This window comes from Candoia aspera, chromosome 18 (genome assembly GCF_035149785.1).
Source record: "Candoia aspera isolate rCanAsp1 chromosome 18, rCanAsp1.hap2, whole genome shotgun sequence".
In the NCBI taxonomy this organism is placed as follows: Eukaryota; Metazoa; Chordata; class Lepidosauria; order Squamata; family Boidae; genus Candoia; species Candoia aspera.
In genome coordinates this window covers 8,881,718-8,904,105 of record NC_086170.1, presented here as the reverse complement: position 1 = coordinate 8,904,105, position 22,388 = coordinate 8,881,718, and the positions used below count along the sequence as shown (strand labels likewise).

The following is a 22,388-nucleotide window of genomic DNA, read 5'->3' as shown; positions in this document are numbered from 1 at the left end:
CCCCCCCCGACATCTTTTCCCTCTCTCTCCCTCTCTTTCCCTTGTTCTTCCAGCTGCTGAGCTTAACATTGATCAGGTATTGCAAATCGGTTTGTGCATGAGTGAGCGAGCAGGGCACACGGCTGCGTCCCCTTGATCGGAGAGGGGCCGCCCTCTCTGCCCCACTCGCCCCCCCCCCCGAATAGGGGGCCCAGTTGGGCCGCTGCATTTTAAGAGACTCAGGGACGCTGGCCGAGGTGCAGAGGAAGATCCCGGGTTGAAAACAAAGTTAGAGGAGGGGCAATGGAAGGAACTGGGTGCCTGTACGCATAGGCAAAGATTCCTGGCGGTGGGAAAGGGGATACAATAGCTCTCTTCAAATATCCAGGAGAATTTTGCCAAAAAAACACTCGGTCCATGTGTAATGGCATGTGGGAATGACCTTGGGAGACGAGCAAAGGGACGCTGCCTTGGGAACGGTCAGATAAGAGGGAGCATAGCCCTCAGCTGCATAATGGGCAGGGCAAGAGGCTCAGAAGGGACCCTCCCTGGTTTCTCAGTCTGTAAAGGAGATTTGTACTTTTAGCCTTTCTGTCAATGTAGCCTTACAATAAAGTAGAATTAGCTCATCCGGTCATGCTTCCTGTCTGGTATACCTCATAAGGCTGACACACCCCCTCCGAGAATCAGTGTTAAAAGGGAACGGTCAGATAAGAGAGGGCTTAGCCCTCAGCTGCATAATGGGTGGAGAAAGAGGCTCAGAAGGGACCCTCCCTGGCTTCTTGGATGTACGGGAGATGAGGCGGGGGAGATTGGTACTTTCAACCTTGCAAGATGCTGTCAGAGTAGCTTTACAATCAAGTAGAATTAGCTCATCTGGTCGTGTTTCCTGTCTAGTCTACCTGGGAAGGCTGACACACCCTTTCTGAGAATCAGCATTAAAAGGGAATGGTCGGATAAGAGGGTGCATAGCCCACAGCTGCATAATGGGTGGAGCAAGAGGCTCAGGAGGGACCCTCCCTGGCTTCTTGGATGTAAAGGAGATGGGGGGGGGGGAGATTTGTACTTCCAGACTTTCAAGATGCTGTCAGCGTAGCTTTACAATCAAGTAGAATTAGCTCATCTGGTCGTGATTCCCATCTGATCTACCTCGTAAGGCTGACATCAATCTTGCAAGCTTGAACATGCTGCCTTGAAACCTTCCAGGGGTGGGATTTCGAAGCATCTCGGACTTACTTCGATGGCATTTTGCTTGCGTGGCACCTGAGCAAACCAGACACCAATTTGGCCCTGTTCAAGCTTGACGGAAAGGGGTGGGGGAGGGAGAGAGAGGGAGAGTTGGGGGACCGCTCGGGGAGCCCGGCCAGAAAGCTAGAAGCATAATTCAACCAGAGAGTCAGAAATGTGGATTGAAAGCCATCAAGCAAACATGGAATAATAAAAAAAAAGAAATGCGCAGTTATTCATAGCGGCTTGCTCCTACACGTGGTTCGCTTTGAATCTGGTGGTGTGAACACTCGCACAGCAACTGTTTCCTTTTGCACATGCGCCCTTCTCCAGCAGCTCCTGGGCTACTCCTGGTGGTCTACAGTCCTTTGCACCATCCAGCCTCACCAGCACAGGCAGCCCTCGCTGAATTTGACACGTCCATCCCACAATTGTGGCTCTTTTCTAATTCAGCTCTGCAGCCTCTAAGACTAACCACGGCTTGTCACCCTCCCCAATGGGTCAGTTTTCTTGGGCCAAGCCAGGCACGATCCGGGGGGAGGGGGCAGAAGGTTCACCCCCGAAGTGTTTGCTTCTCCGATTCACCCCATTTCAAAACCCATTTTAATATTAGTGTTTCAGGATGCGAAAAGCTTGGCTAACGTCCAGCGGGGTTAATCATCTGGTGGGAGAGGCTGCCTCATCTGGAATTGTGTGTTTTTCCCTCAATTTTATAACCTCTGCTTAAAGAAGTGGGAATTGTTCTTTCCTCGCTGAGCATGTGCATGCCTGCGCACACGTGTGTGTGTGTTTTGTGCAGGTGGGAGTTGGAAAGACATCTGTTCCTTGAAAGCCAGCCTCTGTGCAAATGCACCAGTGAACAAACCTCTGTGTGTGTGTGTCTGTCTGTCTGTCTTTCAGAAACCTCGGGAAGTCTGGACTGCGGGTTTCCTGCCTCGGCTTGGGTAAGTCGGAGTCTGTGAGTCTTGCTTCAGGTCCAACTGGTGTTGTGTCTCTGTGCAAAACACAACTCACCGCAGCATTTGGAAGAAAATTGAGTTCTCCGCTGCCGATAGATAGATAGATCGATCACACTAGGTCCCCATTAGCATTACAGGTGTTGTTTCTTTAACCTGAACTGAATTCCTGCACTGGGCGGGGGGTTGGACCAGATGACCTCCAAGATCCCTTCCAGGCCTTCTGGCCTATAATTGTATGAAACTGTGGCCCAAGAGATACATGTGACCCTTGGCTCACCTGTTTGCCCACTGACCACAACTTCTGGAAACTAGAATTTCCTGCCATTTCAAGATTGGACGCCCCTGAAAACTCTTTTATACCTCCTAAAATAAAGACACCACATTTTATTTATTTATTCATTCATTCATTCATTCATTCGTCCATTCATTCACTCAAATTTATATCACCACCCATCTCCCCCAGAAAGGGGGACTCTGGGTGGTTCACAATAAAATCCAGAATGAAAACCATAAAAATATAATAACAACAGCCAGTATAAATAAAAATAAAATAAATACAATAAATGCAGAATCCAAGAAGCGCAGATGTCATTCGTGGGGAGGGCTCTGTGATACTAGCCAACCCCAGGAGGAGCTACTGCCTCTCCCACCCCAAGCGAGGCGGCAGAACCAGATCTTCAAGTTATTCCATTAAAACTAAACTAAACTAAACTTTAAATTTAATTTAATTTAAATAAATTTAAATAAATTTAAATAAATTTAAATAAAACAAACCATAATCTACCCCCATATCAGTGCTGTGGCTCATCCACATTGCAGCTCTTACCTCCCCCCCAAGTATGGCCTTTGACCCCCGAAAGATTTCTCACCCCAGTTTAACCAGGGCTGTTTTCTGTGGCAGCGCCACCTAGTGGCCTTGGGGAGATCAGCCCCCCAGCGCTCTGCAATGCCCCCCACAGCTGCCCAGTTAACTAGCACAGTCGTTGTGGGGGGGGGCGGCGCTGGCAAGAAATTAAACTACTGGGGCTGCCTTGGGTTTTCCAGGAATTTTGGCAACCCTCCACTGCACCAGGAAGCACCAATTCCTGTCTCCTCTCTGCCCCTTCTCGCTTTCCAGCTCGGCTTTTCCTTCCCAAAGTCTCCCTGCCTGCGTTCTCTCGGCTTAAACAAATGGGTTGGAAACAGACCGGTCCACCGAGGCGGCCGTCTCTAACCCGAGGCCATTTTTTTTAAGCGTCCCTGGGTTTTCGAACCAAGCAGCCAGCCGGTCTTCCTTCTTGGTTCAGCAGAGCTTGCAGCTGGCAAAAGGATTTCATCCCCCAATTATGAAATCAAATCAACCTCCAACGATTTAATTGAATTAGATTAAACCCCCCCCCCAAGTCTTCCTCCTCACAAGCTGCTTTCAAACTTGAGTCGCCTGAGATCCGTTTTGTGGAATTTGGTAATGAACAATTGATGGAAAATAACGGGGGGGGGGGGACTTGCCTGTAAGCATTTCTGGCTGTCCGTTGTCAGAAACAGGACACTGGGCCATAAAAATTATATTTATTTATGAGGGATCCCGCATAGTCTCTATCAATGCAGGGCTCTTCCTGCATCTTTTGCTGGTCCCCTTACGTCCAATTCCGCCCTCCTTCTGGGATGATGATGATGATGATGATAATTTTTATTATTTCTGTGTCTGCAGGGACATGGGTGACTTTTGGAGGACAGGTAACAGATGAGGTGAGCTTTTCCCTTGGCCTCATTTTTAGGAATCTCTTTCCAGGCGTGTCGGGCCAAAGCCGGGCCAAAATGGCCTTTTTTCTCGCGCCGACACCCTCTTTCCTCTCCTGCCAGAAATCTGAATTTACCGCTTCACAGAAGGTCGTAAAGCTTGAGCGGGACATGCATTGAACTAAGATGGTTCCTGAGGCCTGTGTAAAAAGAGATGCTCCTGAAACTCAGTTTGATGAGGATGAGGACGATTTGGGGCGGGCACGGATGACGGTGCCCCGGCCGAACGCTTCCAAACAACCGTACTGATCAGAATTCAAATTAATTAGGACAATGTTTCTCAACCTCGGCAACTTTAAGATGGATGGACTTCAACTCCCAGAATTCCCCAGCCAGCATGGCTGGCTGGGGAATTCTGGGAGTTGAAGTCCATCCATCTTAAAGTTGCCGAGGTTGAGAAACACAGATTTAGGACATCAATATCTTCCCTCTCTCTATGGAGCTGCAGGTGAGGGGTATGGGGCTGTTCCCCCTTTAAAGAAAAAAAAGATATTGTAAATCCAGCCCTGCAAAGTAGGCCAGGCTGAAAGAGAGAGCGAGCGAGCGAGCATGCCTGATGCAACATCATCCAGAGAATTTCATGATTGGGCAGAGAGACCGTTTAATTAAAAAAAAAACTATGAAAAGTTTAATGGGGGGGCGGACGCAGTTAAAGTCCACATCCCAAGTGACGGGGTGAGCATCTCTTGCAGGTGGCCGAGCAGCTGATGACGCTGGCCTACGACAACGGCATCAACCTTTTTGACACAGCGGAGGTCTACGCCGCAGGGAAGTAAGTGTGCCACGCCGTTCCTGGCCAGAGCTGTTGGGATGGGCTTCGTACAACAACCCTGCACGGTAGGCCAGCGGGAGCAGGGCAGAAGAGAAGAGAGAGACGTTCTTAAAGAGGCTTCCACCCACACGTTTCCTGGAAAAACAGCATGGCCGGACTTTGGTCTGCTCTAAATCCTCAAGACGTTAAAAGGTTTCGGTCGTCCGCAGCCTCCGTTGGCAGAGGAGGTTGGCCACCGCACCCCTGCATGATTTCCCATCCCTGTATACCTTGTTTTCTTCTTCCCAGTCTGGCCAGCTGCCCCTCTTTGCAAGGAGATGGGGGGATTACTCTGCACCCCTTTTGCCGATCCAACCCATTTTGACCAAGGGGGCGCGCAAAAGATTTTCCACCGTTCTCTTGTGCCTAACACGCTGGAAATGTTTTCTAAATTAAACACATTAACGTTCATTATAATAATTCACATTAATTAATGACATCCTAGGATTAACTCTATAATAACGTAATTAAATGTAATTAATTAAATGTTTAATGGCTGTTTTCACCCATCAGGCAGTGGAGAAAATAAGAGACTTGTGCTTCTCTAGTTAGGAGTGTAAAGTCTGTAATTCTTTTCGTCGACTCGCATCCCCCCAGGAGCCCCTGCAAATTTTATTTATGTAAATTTATTTATTTATTTAAATTTATCAGCCGCTCCACTGCAAGGGATTCTGGGTGGCATATGGAACTAGGAAAAAAAAACCCATAAGAACAGCTAAAAACAGTACTTTATGATTCTTTTTTTCCTATGCAGGAATTTGCAGTTGGCATTCTGCAGGGGATCTGTTCGCTTGACTGACATGTCTCTGTGTGAGTCTGCGTTCTCCTTAATGAGGACGCTGCTTTGAACAGCTCCTGACGCAAAAGTCACACGTGAAGGTGGACAAGCCCTGTGGATGCAGATTCTAATCCTTCAACCCTTTTTTTTTTTTAGACCGTGAGGAAAGAAAGAATGACCTGCTTTTAGGAGAGTTCTCTGCAGTGCCTCTTTTGAGTTCCTGTTCATGGTCTGCCTGTTCTTTTTTCTTTATTTCACAGAGCCGAAGTCGTCTTAGGCAACATTATCAAAAAAAAGGGATGGAGGTAACAACTGTTCCTCAACATATTCTATTTTTATTCTACTGTGCAGTTGGGCGTTAATGTTTTTGAGTCTGTCTTTTACGAGCTCATGTGGACTAGAATCTTTATAAACGAGGCTAAACCAAGACTAAATTATGTACAGGTAGTCCTCGCTTAACAACCACAATTGGGACCAGCATTTCAGTTGCTAAGTGAAGCAGTCATTAAGTAAATCTGACCCAATTTTATGACCTGTTTTGTGGCAGTCGTTAAGCAAATCACCACAGTTGTTAAGCAAACCATGTGGTTGTTAAGCGAATCATGCTTCCCACTGATTTTGTTTGCTGGAAGCTGGCTGGGAAGGTCAAAAATGGCGATCGCATGACCATGGGGCACTGCAACAGTTACAAATGCGAAACATTGCCAAATGCCTGGATTGTGATCATGTGACCGCGACGGTTGTAAGTGTGAGGACTGGTAGTAAGTCGGTATTTTCAGCACTGTTGTAAGTCTGAACCGTTGCTAAACAAATGGTTGTTAAGCGAGGACTACCTGTACTTAGAACTGTAGATCAGTGTTGTTCAACCTGGGCAACTTTAAGGTGTGTGGACTTCAACGCCCAGAATTCCCCAGCCAGCATCCTGGGAGTTGAAGTCTGCACATGCTGGCTGGGGAATTCTGGGCGTTGAAGTCCACACACCTTAAAGTTGCCCAGGTTGAACAACACTGATCTAGATCATTACAGTTTGGGCCACTAAAGGAAAACTTCAGAAGTTAGAAGTTTAGAGTTAGAAGGTTGCGGAGACATTTTTGGAGTGGAAACAACAGCCCTGCAGAGTGGGCCTGTCTCATCCCAAAACGAAGCATCCGTATTGATTTATCTCCAGAAGCCAGGGGCTTAGCCAAGATCCCCCCAAGGCCCCCATCACTGGGACAGCCCATCCAGATCCCTCCACCCCTGCAGGAGAACAATCCCCAGAGTCTTCCTTACATGCTACGTTCACACAATATGGTAAAACCTGCCTGATCCCAGGAAAAATGCGGCTTTCTGAAAGAGTCGCCACTTGTTAACCAGCGTTTGAGCTCTGATGATGCAAAACTGAGCCATGCAAATTTCTGCTGCTCTGCTGGTTGGATTCTGTTTGTGAACACGCACCCGCGTTTTCCTCGCACAGCCATGCGTGTTCATACGTGTGCAGATGTGTACATTTGAGAGCCAGGGGTGAAAGTGTAGGGCTAAGGCAGGAGAGACCTGGGTTCGAGTTCCCATTCAGCTGGGATTGCACTGGGTGACTTTGGGCCAGACCTTTCTCAACCCAGCATCCCTCACAAGGCTGTTGTTGGGAAAATTGGAGGAGATGTAGAAGGTATAAACAGAATGAATAAATAAAATAGAGGACAAAGGATGGCTTTGGGGACATGCCTCTCTTTCTTACCATATTCATGTAAGAAATATTCTAAATATTCACGTAAGCATATTTTAAATATTCTTTTAAAGCATGCCTAGGTTTGGGGGGGTGTTTTTTTCAATATGCCAGAAGAAATTGCATGGAGTTTGCTTTTGCACTTTTAATTCTTTCTTTGATCTCTTTTTCTTACTCTGTATTAGTTTTTGTTAGCGCTTTATCTCCTTTCTAAAAACTTAATAACATTATATTTTAAATACCTTTCTTTGCTTTTGCACTTTTAATTGTTTTCTTTTCCTTTTTCTTACTCAATGCTAGTTTTTGCTTGTTTTTCTTTCTAAAAATTCTTAATAAAATTATATTTAAAAAAAAACGGCATGGAGTTGGATGTGAGGTTGCAGTTTAATCCGCGTTCCTCTCTGTTTTTCCTGGCAGACGGTCCAGTTTGGTGATCACGACCAAAATCTTCTGGGGAGGAAAGTACGTTTTTTTTTTCCCGGTTTTATTTATCTAAATGTATTCTAGCCGCCCACTTCCATATCCTCTTCCTGGCCAGTGGCTCTATTGTACGATTTCAACGATGATAAAAAATCTCGAAATGTTTTTAGAGATTGGGGCTGATCTCTAAAGCTGCAGGACACTGTTTCTGCAGCTGCGGGGAGAGAAGAGAACCTCTGGGAATGGAAAAAGTGCCACATCCTCCCGGTCTCTCCCCAGCCAGTTTTTTTCCTTCTGAGATGGAAAATTGGAGGGTTTGGCATATGCCACGTCTGTCACTTCACCTTGTCCTTGTTCCTTTTCCCCAGAGCCGAGACAGAGAGAGGCCTTTCCAGAAAGCACATTATAGAAGGTAAATATTGGCTCCAAACCAAATCTCATCGCCCAGCTTCGGAATTCCTTCCGTTCTGCCTTCCCAAAAAGAATTATTTTCTCCTCCTAATCTGGAAATGCATTACGTCCCCCTTTGAACGCCGGCTGGTCCAATTTTGCAACCTCCAGAGCAGCAAACGGTTCTCCTGAAAGGTTTGGCGATAATAAAAGAGAAGGGTGGGTGCCAAATTCCAGGAAAAGCATTCCCTTCGGAGACATACTGCGGGGGATCACTGCGAGATTGGGGTACAACAGCCAGCATCCTGAACCGCATGTTGCAACGTCCACTAAAATTCACGCCGGGACGCCAGATGCTGAAAAACACAATTGTTTCAATTTCTGCGTTCTTAATTGAGCTGTTAATGCAGCCCGAATTTTATGAGCTTAGCTGGGGGGGAAAAAATCAGTGCAAATATCTGCATACGTTGGAGGGGGAAAATGTTCATTTTTGTAGCATGTATACGGGTAGTCCTCATTTAGTGACTGTAGTTGGTTCCGGTGAGTCGGTCATTAAATGAAATAGTCACTAAGCGAACATGTGACAGAGAGAGAGACTGCAAAGATCACTGGTTGGTGCCATTCATTCAGATAAAGTTCTCTCGGATACTGTCCTGGGCCTGATCCATTATTTTTCCTTTTTTTTGCCCCCTTACAGGGCAGAGATTGCCTAAACAGTCTCTCTTCCTGAGCTGCCTTTCTCCACAGCCCTAAAAAACGCTAACCACAAGTTAACAAGCTCAGCTCTGTGAGCTTAATTAGTTGATTAGAACCCTCCCAGGCTCCCCCTGCTGCCTGAAACTGACCAGACCTTAATCAGTTTCACACTGAAAGCTTTTGTTGTCATAAACCTAAATGTATTATTTATTACCGTTTATAACCATCATCTTTGTGAACAGTCGCTATTCGAGGCAGTTGCTAAACAAGGACTAGCTCTAGTTTGGGGCAGGGGCGAGCAGTCTTTCCATTGGAAAAAAGCACATTTTACTTCTGTTCCAGCATCTGGGGGCACTACCGGTGGTCTTCATTTAACAACCTCTCGTTCAGTGACTGTCGAACTTGCAACAGCACTGAACAAGGGGTAGTTATAGCCAGTCCTCAAAGTTCCAGCCATTGCAGCACCCCCACAGTCATGTGGTCGCGATCCAGGCACTCGGCAACCAGCCCAGATTTCCAACCATCGCAGCGTCCTGTGGTTGTGTGATGGTGATTTGCTACATTCCTTGCTGGCTTCCCACAAGCAGAGTCAATGGGGAAGCCAGTGGGAAGTCAGAAATCGAGTTCACATGAGGTCCTCGCTTAATGACTCGCACAGTCCTCACTTAACAACAGTTACCAGAAACTGCCATTGCTAAGCAGCATGGCCACGTAATATCGCGTTTCACATCGCATCGCTTAGTGACCGAAATTCCAGTCCCACTTACCATCGTTAGCGAGGGCTACCTGAATTTGATTAAAAGCTCCGTTAACTGCAATACGAAATACCGACGGGCCCGATCATTCGTTGCGTTTAGCAGTTCAGAGGTCAAGGTGCCTAAAAACTGGCCGGCGGAATTTCTCAACGGTTTCATGATTCCCCGATCAAACGAGGAACAGTTGTAGAAAGTTCTGATAATCTTATGGTTGGCAATTTATTGCAAGTGCAGGTAATGTCTTTCTCTCCCCTCGCCAGGCTTAAAGGGGTCACTAGAACGGCTGCAGCTGAATTACGTGGATGTTGTCTTTGCCAATCGGCCAGATCCTAACACGCCCATGGAAGGTAAATGTAATTGCCCCATCTTGCTTTTTTGCTCGAGTTTTTAAAGACACATTTCGATTTCCCTGTTAACCTTGGAGAGGCCCTTAAAAAATGAAATACAGGTAGTCCTCACTTAATGACCATTCCCTTAGTGATGGTTCAGACTTGCAACGGTGCTGAAAAAACTGAATTACACCCGGTGCTCACACTTACGACTGTCACAGTGTCCCGTGATCACGATTTGGGCACTTGGCAACCAGTTCGCATTTATGACCGTCTCGGCATCCTGTGGTCACGATTGCCATTTTCAACCTTCCTAGCTGGCTTCTGGCAAGCAAAATCAACGGCGTACCATGTGATTCGCTTAATGACCATGGTGGTTCACTTAATGACCACTGCAAGCACGGTCGTAAAATCAGGTCAGATTCGCTTAAGGACCTCTTTGCTTAGCAACTAAAATTCTGGTCTCAATTGTGGTCGTTTAGTGAGGACTAGTTGTGCCCATAGCCTTTGGATTCTCACGTTTCAAAAGGTTCATCGGCCATATCCGTTCTATCAATCCTTTGTCCCGTTTGTGCATCGCTGTTCACGTGGTCCCGGAGGAGGTAGGGGTAAGAACTCACTCAGAGACACAGCAGGCGGCCTCGTCTAAGGACAGGTGCATCATCTGCAACTCTGCGCTGATGCACGGACGAGGCTGAGCTCCCTGCCCAGGAGGCGGGTTAGAAACGGCGGGTCACGTTGACTCATCCAACGCAAGGGATGATGGGATGCCGTGACGAAAAAGATGAGCAGATTGCCCAACCAGAACAAAGATTCATGCAGAGACGCAACGGACGACCTCCTGCATAAGGGGTGGGCGGAATTACAGTGTTTTTCACAGGATGCCCAGTGGGGGTCTGTGTTAGCTGATGCCCGTTCCTCTTCATGCCTCTACCCAAAGAGATGCTGAGCCTGAATCTTTTCCTTATTTCCACCTATATTTTATCCTTCCTCTTCCCTCCCATTAAGGAAATTTCGACCCTAACCAGCTCTCCTCCTCTAGTCCCCCAGGCCCCAAGTTTTCATCTCTTTCCCATTTCTCTTTAGCTTTGGATTTTGAAAGCTATTTTTTTGCGCTCCCAGTCTTTAAAAGGGACTATTCCCCACTGCGAAAAGATGCTGCAATGGACCTGCAGAGAAGCAGACGAATAATTTTACTTACTTATTATTGCTTTTTTAATGAATAACAGAAAAAAACAGAATGCAATGATAATACAGGTACATACATTGTCAGCCAACGAATACTTTTCTGCCATTTCTGTCGCCAGAAGTTTGCATCTTCCAAATTATAACAACAGTATCACCTTATTATTATACTTCATAATTACATTGCATTAAACATTATTACTTCAAAGTTTCTTTCTTTAAACATTGACCTGGCCCCTTTGAAACAAACAAGAGATTTCCCGTTTGCAAACCGTGACTTTCAATACCGCTAAGAAATGTTTATTTACCGCTTTGAAATCGGAGGTCCAAAGGCTGACCTTGAAACTATGAATTAATTAAGTTATCCACTAAGCTGCCGTGTGAATATTTTCTTTTTTTCCGCCGCTCCAAACGAATTCCTCGTCTTCACCTGACTTCATTTTGGGCCTAATCAGCTAAGCCTGGCTAATGTTAAACATGGTTTAGGTTCGGTTAGTTTTGTTTTCTGGCTTAGCAGGTTGTGCGAACGCAGCGTTCTTGGCTTGTTTGCAGTTCGCTGCATTGTGCAAACACTGAAAGGGGGGTGATTCGGTCCCCCTTGTTTGGGGAACCCTTTCGGGTGTCCAAAACCTGCCTGCTATTTTATCAGTCCAGTTTTGGCCCTTCCTAGAAGCCTCAACAGGTACTCCCCATCAAGAAGGAGGTCCAGGTTCTGGGGAAAGCGAGGCTTCGTCTCTGGAGCTTATGGACCAACTTTGCCCGACGGCCTTAAGCAGGAACAGAGGCTAAACCACACAGGCAAAGTTTGGATTAACTTGGGTTAGGTGTTCTGCTGGCTTGAGGTGTTGTGTGAACCTGGTCTTCGAGTCTTGCAAGCAGAACATTAAGGGGTTTGCCCGCTGCCAAGTCAAACATGACGCAAATAGAGTTCTTGGCAGGAGGACGACAGAATTGGGAATCGTTGGCCACGTGGTAGACTGGTCCCACCTCTCGAGGGAGATGCACCCATCTCTTCTTGAGGAATGGGGTATGAATTTGGGGAGGGGGCTTTTCTCCCCCTCCCCGGACAAAAAGCAGCTCAAGGGGTTACGGCTCTGAACTCTTTTGTTGTTTATTCGTTCAGTCGCTTCCGACTCTTCGTGACTTCATGGACCAGCCCACGCCAGAGCTTCCTGTCGGTCGTCAACACCCCCAGCTCCCCCAGGGACGAGTCCGTCACCTCCAGAATATCATCCGTCCACCTTGCCCTTGGTCGGCCCCTCTTCCTTTTGCCCTCCACTCTCCCTAGCATCAGCACCTTCTCCAGGGTGTCCTGTCTTCTCATTATGTGGCCAAAGTATTTCAGTTTTGCCTTTAATATCGTTCCCTCAAGTGAGCAGTCTGGCTTTATTTCCTGGAGGATGGACTGGTTTGATCTTCTTGCAGTCCAAGGCACTCTCAGGATTTTCCTCCAACACCACAGTTCAAAAGCATCCATCTTCCTTCGCTCAGCCTTCCTTATGGTCCAGCTCTCGCAGCCATATGTTACTACGGGGAACACCATTGCTTTAACTATGCGGACCTTTGTTGTCAGTGGGATGTCTCTGCTCTTAACTATTTTATCGAGATTGGTCATTGCTCCTCTCCCAAGGGATCCATTTAGTTTTCACGGCAAGAATACTGGGGTGGGTGGCCATGACCTTCCCCAGGGATCGCATTTAGTCTGACCTCTCTGTCATGACCTTCCCGTCTTGGGTGGCCCTTCACGGTTTCGCTCATGGCATCACTGAGGTGCTCAAGCTCCAGCACCATGACAAGGTAACGATCCTTTGCTGAAGCTCTAAACTCTTGCCTCTCTTAAATCTGTTTTTTTATCACCAGGGAACCCATTTAGTTGTTCCAAGTCGCGAACATCCATCATAGAAGGTACCCACCATCTTGATTTCCTGCATCCGAGCGGCATTTTATGGGACCGAAATGCAGACCTTTTTCTTTCTTTTTCTTTTTTTTTCTTCCCCCTTTTTCGCTTTTGAGGCTTTTCACTCTGATTGGCCAAAGCTCCCTTTAGCTTGGAGGACCAGATTCGCCACTAAACGCCCAAGGACGCAAAGAAAGGGAAACCCAAAGCCAGTCTTTTGTCCCCTTAGTTAACCTCTTGCAAGTAATATTGAAAATGCAAAATGCTTTTTTTTAATTCGTTTTGTTCCTTCCTTTCCAAATTGTCTCCTTTCGCATCCCTCTCCTTTCTGCACTCTGTGCATGCCTCCAGTCTCACTTCTGTCTGCACTCATTCTTCCTCAACCAGTTGTAACACCCTTGCCCAGATTTAAATCAGATGGGTTACGTTGTCCCATGTCCTTTTCCAACATGCCTGCAATTTTCTGAGCAGCAATAGCTATAAGGGAGGCATCTATGGCGCACTGGGATTACCAAGCCGGGCATAAAATAGATGCACTCAGAACAGATACTCATGCAGAGTTACTGAGGAGGGCAAATCGTTCTCCTGTGTTTACCCACTGACTATGTTGACAAATTAGGCTAAAATCAGATTGGATTGTTCAGCCTGTTGTAGGAACCATGTTGTTCCTTTAACATGATGCACACACAAGCTGGCTGTCACATTAAGCCATGAAAGGTGGCTTCCTTAGGCATTGCATGCTGTTACGCTTTAGTGGAAGATTCTGCACTGGGTGGGGGTTGGGTTGGAGAACCTCGATTCCGACTTCTCCATCCTGTGATTTGGTCCAAACGCAACCGTTGCATCTTGTGGAATTGAGGAATTGTCACATCGGGTGAAATGCAGCCCATGGCTTTTCCTCGCCCCACATCGTCCTGCTAAATGAGCTCCTCTCCCTGTGAGGGAGGCTGATTAGAACAGGGACTCTCCTAGAAAAGTAGGATAACGTTTTCCCAACCGTTCTTGGTCACCAAACCTTGGAGAACAGGTTCTTCAGCCCGTCTGATGGCAACCGGAAGACGTCCAACAGCTCCACGTTCAGTGTCAGGATCCCACCAATCCATCATCCAGGACAGGGCATCAACTCTGCACTCTAAGGGGGTCTGGACATGTGGTGGACACGCCCCATTGGATAACCATCTTCGATGATGGCTACCCAGTGGGACGCGTCCACCACACCTCCAGACCCTCCTAGAGTGTTGAGTTGATGGCCGTGGCCGAGAACGTTGAGTTTTCATCTCAATTGTCCCTCTTGGGAGGCTCCTCCAGAAGGTCCTTCTCTCCTCCCATCATGGCCCCCTTGGCCCTCTACCTACCTCCCTTGGCTTGTGTTCTGTTCCTCTCTTGGTCCTCGTTTCCTTCTGTTGGGTCAGAAAAAGACAGCCCCCCACGGCTTCCCTGGTGTCCTGACCCGGTTTTCTTGGGGAGTCCCCCCGCTTCCTCCTCCAATTTTTCAAGGACTGCATTTGCCTTGCTTGCAAGCTGTAGCCCAACCTCCCACCCTCTTCTCCTTTTCTTTCTCCTGTTTGATGTTGTGGCCTTAATTTCAGTTGGACAGCCTACTTGTCGCTCTTCTGGCTAACCCCGTTCTTTCTCTCTTTCCCCCCCCTTGCTCCTTTTTTGCAGAGACAGTACGAGCCATGACCCACGTTATCAACCAAGGAATGGCGATGTACTGGGGGACATCACGGTGGAGCTCCATGGAGATTATGGTACCGTGCCCGTGGGCAAGCATGCAGACATAATGAAATATTTGCTAATCCAATCCATTAAGAAAAAATTGTTTTCTTGGTTAACTAGATTTTGCCAGATGAGGATCAAGCCAAATTAGAGCTTGGAGGTACAGGTAGTCCTCGACTTATGACCACAATTGGGACTGGAACTTGTGTTCCAATGTGGTCATTAAGTGAGTCGCAACTAATTTTACCTTTTTTGCCACGGTCATTAAGTGGGTCACGCAATTCTCCATTGATTTTGTTTGTCGGAAGCCAGCTGGGAAGGTCACAAATGGCGATCACGTGACCCTGGGGATGTGGCAACCGTCGTTAAGTGCAAGGCCCAGTTGTACGTCACCTTTTTCAGCATGGCCGCAACATTGAACGGTTGTTAAACAAATGGTCGTAAGTTGAGGACTATCTGTAATGAAATGGGTAGTGGAATTCCAGAAAAAATCAGAACTCAGTGGTCTTCCCCCACGGATTTTGCTTTGGCCAGTTCCAACACCACTTTGCAAATTGGAGGTAAATCATAGATTGTTTTCATACCCAAGAAGCATTTTTCCACCCACTTTTCCTCGGTGTTCTGCCCACCGCATTTCCATAATACAGGGAGGTGTTCTGCACATGCCCCTTTTCTTCCCCCCATCATAAAATTCAGAGAGGGGTTTGTTTCCAAGGGAGTTGACTATTTTGAGAGCAGGGATATAAATAAGTTTCTCCTCCATGCCTAGCCTAGGTAGATGGTCTCTGCAGTTACTCAGTGATGTGCGGGGAACATCACCGTCCTTTGCATGTCCCTAAGCTGTTCTCATCCTGCAGGAAGCATATTCCGTAGCTCGGCAGTTCAACCTGATCCCTCCGATCTGCGAGCAAGCCGAATATCACATGTTCCAACGGGAGAAGGTCGAAGTCCAACTTCCAGAACTTTTCCACAAGATTGGTGAGCCCCCCCCACTTCCATTACATGCAGCAGCTCCCCCACCCAGATAATCCCGTCCTACAGCGAAAGGGGGGCGTTCTTTAGCTTCACTCTACATATGTCCAATCCACGTTTTCTGGGCTAGTTGTTTTTTTTAGCCAAGATGAGCAAGAGGTGGAGGTCTTGGATCTTTGGCTGCCATGCCTGAAATTGATATCACAATTCCCTTTTGAGCCAGAGGGGGTCAAAAAAGTCAAGATGGTGCCCGCAACCCCTGCTCAGCTGGGGTGGTACGTGGGAAAGACCGTGGGAGACTGGGCAAAGAGACGCTGCCTAGGGAAAGGACGGATAAGAGAGGGCAGAGCCCACAGCTGGATAGTGGGTGGGGCAAGAGGCTCAGGAGGGACCCTCCCGAGCTTCTCGGGCTGTAAAGAGATGCGGGGAGATTGATGTCAACATTACCAGGCAGACCAGACAGGAAACATGACCAAATGAGCTAGTTCTACTTTATTGTAAGGCTACATTGACAGAATCTTGCAAGTCTGAAAGCACAAATCTCTATCTCCTTTTCAGCCCGAGAAACTAGAGGGGGTCCCTTCTGAGCCTCTTTCTCCATCCGTTATCCAGCTCCAGGCTACGCCGCCTCTTATCTGACTGTTCCCTAGGCAGCGTCTCTTCACCCCGTCTCCCCAGGTCCTTCCCACATGCCATTCCATCTGAACAGTTAGCAGATTTTGCTCTGGACTCAGTAAATTTCCTGCTGAAGGATCGCATGCCTTTCCTCATTTGTGCTACTTGGGCTGTACGAACCCAGCCAATACAATTTAGTCTAACTGTGGCTTAGCTGCCTCCCGTCCTCAAGGAAAGGAGAACACTTGGAAACTCGCTTTCTTAGCCCGGGGTTAAAAAAGAATGAGTTCAAATTAGAACAGAAATACCAAGCAGCTCTAGATGTCTCTTTCCATCGTTGTGAAACAAAGTTCACCCGCACAGCCCTTCCAGATCTGATCCCTTGCTATCCAGCTTCGCTCTTCTCTCCTCACCATGCAGCCGCCTGTCCTCACCAGCCTCTTCTTTTCCCAGGGGTAGGAGCCATGACGTGGTCCCCCTTGGCGTGCGGAATCGTTTCAGGGAAGTACGACGGCGGGATCCCACCCTACTCGCGAGCATCGCTCAAAGTGAGCGCCCTTCCGTTTTCCCCTTGCCCCGCCACGTTGCTCCCGGGGAGGTGTGGATCACGCCCGTACCATCTTCCTCCTCCCGTCTAGGGTTACCAGTGGCTGAAAGACAAGATCCTAAGCGAGGAAGGCAGACGGCAGCAAGCAAAGCTGAAGGAGTTGCAAGCGATTGCCGAGCGGCTGGGCTGCACCCTACCCCAGCTAGCCATTGGTAAGCAGGAACGAGGGCTCACGTTGTCGTAGCAGGGAGTTCCACGGGCATGGAGTGGTAGCAGATGGGCATTGCACGTCACCAATTCAGAGAGACAGAACCACAGCCATATCTCGAAAGCCACCCTTCACTTGTTTCTGTTACCCCTTCCAGGTAGATCAGACGAGGAATCCAGTATCATGTGGATCAGGGCTACTTTTGATGTAAAGCTGTAGTAACAGAATCTTGCAAGTCTGAATGCGCTTCCCCCCTCCCTCCCTTTATCTTCGTGGAAACTAGGGAGGGGCTTGTCTAAGATGCTTTCTCACATTACATTCTTAGCCCGGACTCAGGCCCCTCTTATCTGTCCATTGCCGCGGAAGTGCCTCTTCTCCTGTCCCTCAAGGCCGTTCCTTCTGCTCTCCACGGTTTCCCTAACTAGGAAAGATACAGGTGTCACTCCTGAAACGGAACCTAATCAGATTTTACCCCTTGGTGCCCCAGCATCGCTCGCTCAGTGTTCCTCATTTCCCCCCAGCGTGGTGTTTACGCAACGAGAGTGTCAGTTCAGTCCTGCTGGGAGCGTCCAGTGCGGATCAATTGATGGACAACATTGGAGCAATACAGGTGAGAAACGTGGGGGTCTTTGGGGCCAAGGCAGGGGGTTGAAAGCAAAAGGCGTGAATTTTCACAGCACGGCAGCAAAAGCTAGTTTTTTTTGTTGTTTGTTTGTTTGTTTGTGTTTATTTAATTTTTACTTTGCCTTTATTATTTTTTTTATAAATAACTCAAGGTGGCGAACATCCCTAATACTCTTCCTCCTCCTATTTTCCCCACCACAACCACCACCCTGTGAGGTGGGTTGGGCTGAGAGAGAGGGACTGGCCCAAGGTCACCCAGCCAGCTTTCATGCCTAAGGCGGGACTAGAACTCACAGACTCCTGGTTTCTAGCCCAGCACCTAGCAACTTTTTGAAAACTTGGCCTCCGAGGGAAGTCCAAGTGATGTCATGTGCATGATAACTTCTTCACACAAATGACACAAATTATGTAATTTTGCATTGGTAGCTGCATCAGCGACCCATACCAATCGCGTCATTCAAGTCATTTGCACAATGAAGTTGTCACACGCATCATATCAACAACCATTTATATAAGGCATCTATGATTATATTGTTTTTAAAACTATTTGAATAGGTTGTGACTTTCCTTTTGCTAAACCTGCAGGGCCTAGAAGTAAAATCTTTTGTTTTTCCCCTGAATTAAGACTATTTTTCTTTTCCAACAAATCAGACTTTTAACTGTCACCATAATCTCTTAGCACACCAGTTTGGTCTAGTGGCTAAGATGCTGACCTAGAAACCAGGAGGTTGAGAGTTCTAGTCCTGCCTGAAGCATGAAAGCAGGCTGGGTCCAGTCACTCTCTCTCAGCCCAGCCCACCTCACAGGGTTGTTGTTACGTGGAAAAGAGGAGGCAGGGGTATTATGTATGTTAAGGAATATTAAATATGTATTGTATCACTTAAAATATTAAGACTATGAACATTTAAAATTGTACCTCTCCTTAAGATCTGGAACATATTTATGTTTACTTCTAAATTCTTGTTTATTTCGCTGTGCCTTTTTTTTCTTTCTTTTTGATGTTCGCTAGATAGACTGTTAGTTTTTATTTATTTATTTATCAAATTTTATCACCGCCCATCTCCCTCGCAAGGAGGGACTCTATTAGTTCCTTAATACTGTTAATTAAAAATTTAATCTGAAACAGACAAGTGATCCACAGGCAGGAGGTGACTCTCAGCTCTGCACCGGTGGGAGCAGAGCCAAAAAATTCAGCCCCTCTTTTTTTTTTTTTTTCCCCACTTAAAGTCTGAAACATGTGCAAGCCTTAGAGACCCAGAGTATTCCTGAAAACTCTGGGAATCCTCTCTAAATTAACTCAGTCTCAAGCTGTTTTTCCCAGGCGGATGCTGGGCAGGAAAAGGAAGCAAGAATCCAACTTTATGCTGTAGCGTTCTCCTCTCATTTTATCCTTTCCTCCCAACAGGTTCTTCCCAAACTCTCCTCTTCGATTATCCATGAGATCGATAGCATCTTGGGCAATAAACCTTACAGCAAAAAAGACTACCGCTCTTAATCGGAGGGGGCGTGGGGGGCCCTGGTTAACCTGGGACTTATCCCCCTTCCTCCTCTCTCCTGTTTGCTTGCTGAAGCTATTCTGAAGAAGCCGAGCGAGCACTACAGTTTGCATCCGAGAAAACCACACTGCGCCTGGAGACGTTCCTAGAGAAACCCGTTTTCCAACGTGGCGAGACCGTGTGTAGGCTTCTTTGCTTTTTTTTCCCTCCCCCCCGCAACCCCTGTGAATGCAAGAAACACCACAGGCAGGGAAATGGCATGTGGAAAACTGGGTTGATCTCGATCTGGGCTCCAAAGCAGATCTTTGGCCCCACGTTTACTTTTTTGGCAGTGGTTTGACTCCTAGGGACAAGCGTCAGTGTTTTCAAAAGTTACCTGGGCCGTCCTCCCTCCGCCGCTGCAGTTCGACAAATAAAGGCTGGCACTTTCTTTTAAAAAAAACAAACAGGCATGGACAGAGCTAAGATTATTACTAAAAGCAACAATGCTGGTCACCTTGTTGAAGTCTCGCGCTTTGGCCAGCCTCCTGCTCACATTAGAAACTGCTTTCTGGGAACAAATGCATGTGTCCTTCCCAACCCATCACTCTTTTCTTGAGTCTTTTTTTTTTTTAAGTTTGAAAATAAAACCAGTAACACCTGGTTCGTGGTGGAGGTGGGATGGCTCTCAAAAGTCTGGCCAGAAAAGATGCGTGTCTTCAGGCATTGGGTGCAAATTAACCCCAGCTGGATCTCTTCTGGAAGAAGAGAGCCTGAATATTCCTGGATGCGATAACGGTGCACAGTTTACATGTCGCAAGCCAGAAATGGCTCGGTCGTCCCCAAGGTCTCGACTCCGTTATTTTTCCAGAAATACTCTGTTTCAAATAACTGTTCGATATTTCAAGGTAACATTTAGGTCACAAGCCACATTCCAGACAATCCCCATTTCTGTCCTCTCTTGTGCCCCCCACCTCCTCCTTTTGAGAATCGGTTCAACATAATTCTCTAGCATTTTGGAAATCCACTGGGAGTTGCACGGGCTGTGGCAACGGTGTAGGCATCCCCTGCCCCATGGTGCGGGGGTGCAATCTAGGAAGGGAGCTTGCCATTGGCGCTCCCCATATGTCCAGGGAAGAGTTTCAGAGAAGGATGCAACTCCTGCCATTGGTGGTCGATGCGCTAGTTGTGCCTTAGTGAAATGCAAAATGGAAAATCTTGAGGGGGGTGGGGTGGGAAGAGTCATATCCTGTTGTTAAAAAAAAAAAAAAAGGCCTGATTGAAAATGTTTGCGTGCTTTTCTCTTTCTCCCCTTACCCCTCTCGTTCTTCCTCCTTATGTGGACTTGGATTCATAATCTACATAATCTACATAATCTCTAATTGTTCATGGACTTAATTTAAGACTTTGGGATGGCTTTGGCACATTTTTCAGTAAGCCTTCCTGGAAAACCACACACACACACACACACACAGCAACCTTTGCTGACTGGGTTCTCCTGAATGGCTCTGACTCCAGAACCACTCTCCCCCAGCAGTGGGAATTGTAGTCCGAGATGTTTGGATGACGCCAACTTGAAGACGGCTGTGCAGGTTTCAGTTGCACGAATATGTCGAACCTTACCGAAAAGCTTTTCCTACTATATTACAGTAGACGCTGCAGCCTGTATGAATAGAATTCATTTCCGGTCATGTATATGCTAACAAAAAGGGCATTGGCCACTCCCAGAATCCTAGAGTTAGAAGGGTATCTTGGGGCCATCTAGTCCAACCCACTACTCAGTCCTAGAATCCAAATTCAGGCTTTCCTAACAGATCCAACAAGGGGGAGCGCACACGCACTGTTAGGAGAATTGGAATATGCCTCTTGTAACTTAAATCCTTTATTCCAGCCCCTGCATTTCCAGCTTCTTCAAACTCTGATCCTCCTCATTGCTCTCTTCCGAACCCGTTCTGGTAGAGCACGGAACTGGACGTAGGACTTGACAGGTGGGGTCCAACCACCCCAGAATTAAGTTGAACTGTTACTTCCTGGCATTTGGAAATGCTGCTTCTGTTAACGCAGCCGAAAATTGCATTAGACTTTTCTGCAGCCCTGGCACGCCGCTGGCTCATATCCAGTTTGCGACATCCTATTCAGAGATCATTTTATTTCTAAGAGAACCTTATTGGCCAGGAGCTGGTTGAAATTCAATTTTACTTCTAAACTATCTGCTCCATAGACTTGCTTTGATCCCTTTCACAGCTCATGGGTTTGAAGCTCAGCATGTGGTGGTGGTGGTGATGCAAAACAGATACAGCATCCTTTCCTTCCATTTCCAAAACTGCCAAGTTCAGTTCTCAGTTTAATTCTATACAACTGTTTTTTCCCAAAGAATTGAAGATACCATTAAAAAAGAGATTTTTTAAAAAAAATTCCGCAACCTGATGATTATTTTTTCCAAAGGCAAAAAATGGGACTAAAAAAAAAGTCTATATACACCATAGGAACTGGAAAAAAAAACCTTGCCCATTTGATCAGGGAGATGCCCAGAAAAGTCTTAACAAAGGTGCTAAACCATCATAAGATCCCTCGGCCTGGTTTCCACAGAACATCGTAACATGGGTCCGTTCATTTCTGATCATGATTTTGCTCTGTGTGCAAAGCAAGTAACAACAAACATTGCTTTTGAAAAAGACACAAGCCTGCTTTCTTGGCGCGCCAGCATGTAATGCCAACCGTTGAATCCACATCTAAGACAGAGGTCATGACGGTTTAGTTTCAAGGTTTCAGCCCAGAACTTTGCTCCTTGGTTTTTGAAGGCTCTTAAGTTGGCAGATAGCTGTTGCCACATTGAAGGCATTTGAGCCCTGCTGTGGCCAGAGGACAAGATGGCCTGAAGCCAACTTTGCCATGCTGGAGTTGGAGAGCGCTCGGTTTGGGAGTGAACTGGCGCAGAGGCCGGTTCTGAATTCAAAAGTTTTCTTCTCTCTCAGGGAGGGGATCAAGAGCACAGCTGAACCGTGAGCCTTGCCGAAAGCTCACGGGCTATGTTATTTTTTGCAAACATCGGTCCTGGTGAATGAGAAGTATTGGTGAATCTAGACCTGCTGGAGAACAGCCTCTGTTCCTCCCTCGTATAGACCCACCAGGGTCTTCCAAAGGACGTCTCGTCCCCCAGGTTGGTTCTTCAACCTGCAGTGCAGTGAACGAGGATGCTGCTCAACGGGAGCAATTTTCCCCAAAGCCACGTGGGTCCCCCCAGCTCCTGTCCTTCTCCAAGGAAGTTGCAGTGCAAATGCCCTTGATGAGAGTTGGGATTTCAAGCCCCACCCAGCT

At 47.2% G+C, this 22,388-nt stretch overlaps 1 protein-coding gene across 4 annotated transcripts in view; it reads left to right on the top strand.

Moving 5' to 3' along the window:
* Positions 1-19,340, top strand: part of KCNAB2 (potassium voltage-gated channel subfamily A regulatory beta subunit 2) — a 64,520-nt gene extending 45,180 nt beyond the window's left edge. For all 4 annotated transcript variants that reach the window (XM_063317721.1, XM_063317719.1, XM_063317720.1 and 1 more), the window contains 13 exons: positions 2,107-2,150; positions 3,856-3,893; positions 4,637-4,716; positions 5,794-5,838; positions 7,656-7,700; positions 8,027-8,070; positions 9,760-9,846; positions 14,576-14,661; positions 15,487-15,607; positions 16,670-16,764; positions 16,855-16,975; positions 17,493-17,581; positions 19,001-19,340. In XM_063317721.1, the coding sequence (XP_063173791.1) occupies positions 2,107-2,150; positions 3,856-3,893; positions 4,637-4,716; positions 5,794-5,838; positions 7,656-7,700; positions 8,027-8,070; positions 9,760-9,846; positions 14,576-14,661; positions 15,487-15,607; positions 16,670-16,764; positions 16,855-16,975; positions 17,493-17,581; positions 19,001-19,090 (985 nt within the window). In that variant the 3' untranslated portion in view covers positions 19,091-19,340. The remainder of the gene's footprint in view (positions 1-2,106; positions 2,151-3,855; positions 3,894-4,636; positions 4,717-5,793; positions 5,839-7,655; positions 7,701-8,026; positions 8,071-9,759; positions 9,847-14,575; positions 14,662-15,486; positions 15,608-16,669; positions 16,765-16,854; positions 16,976-17,492; positions 17,582-19,000) is intronic.
* Positions 19,341-22,388: the final 3,048 nt, after the last annotated feature.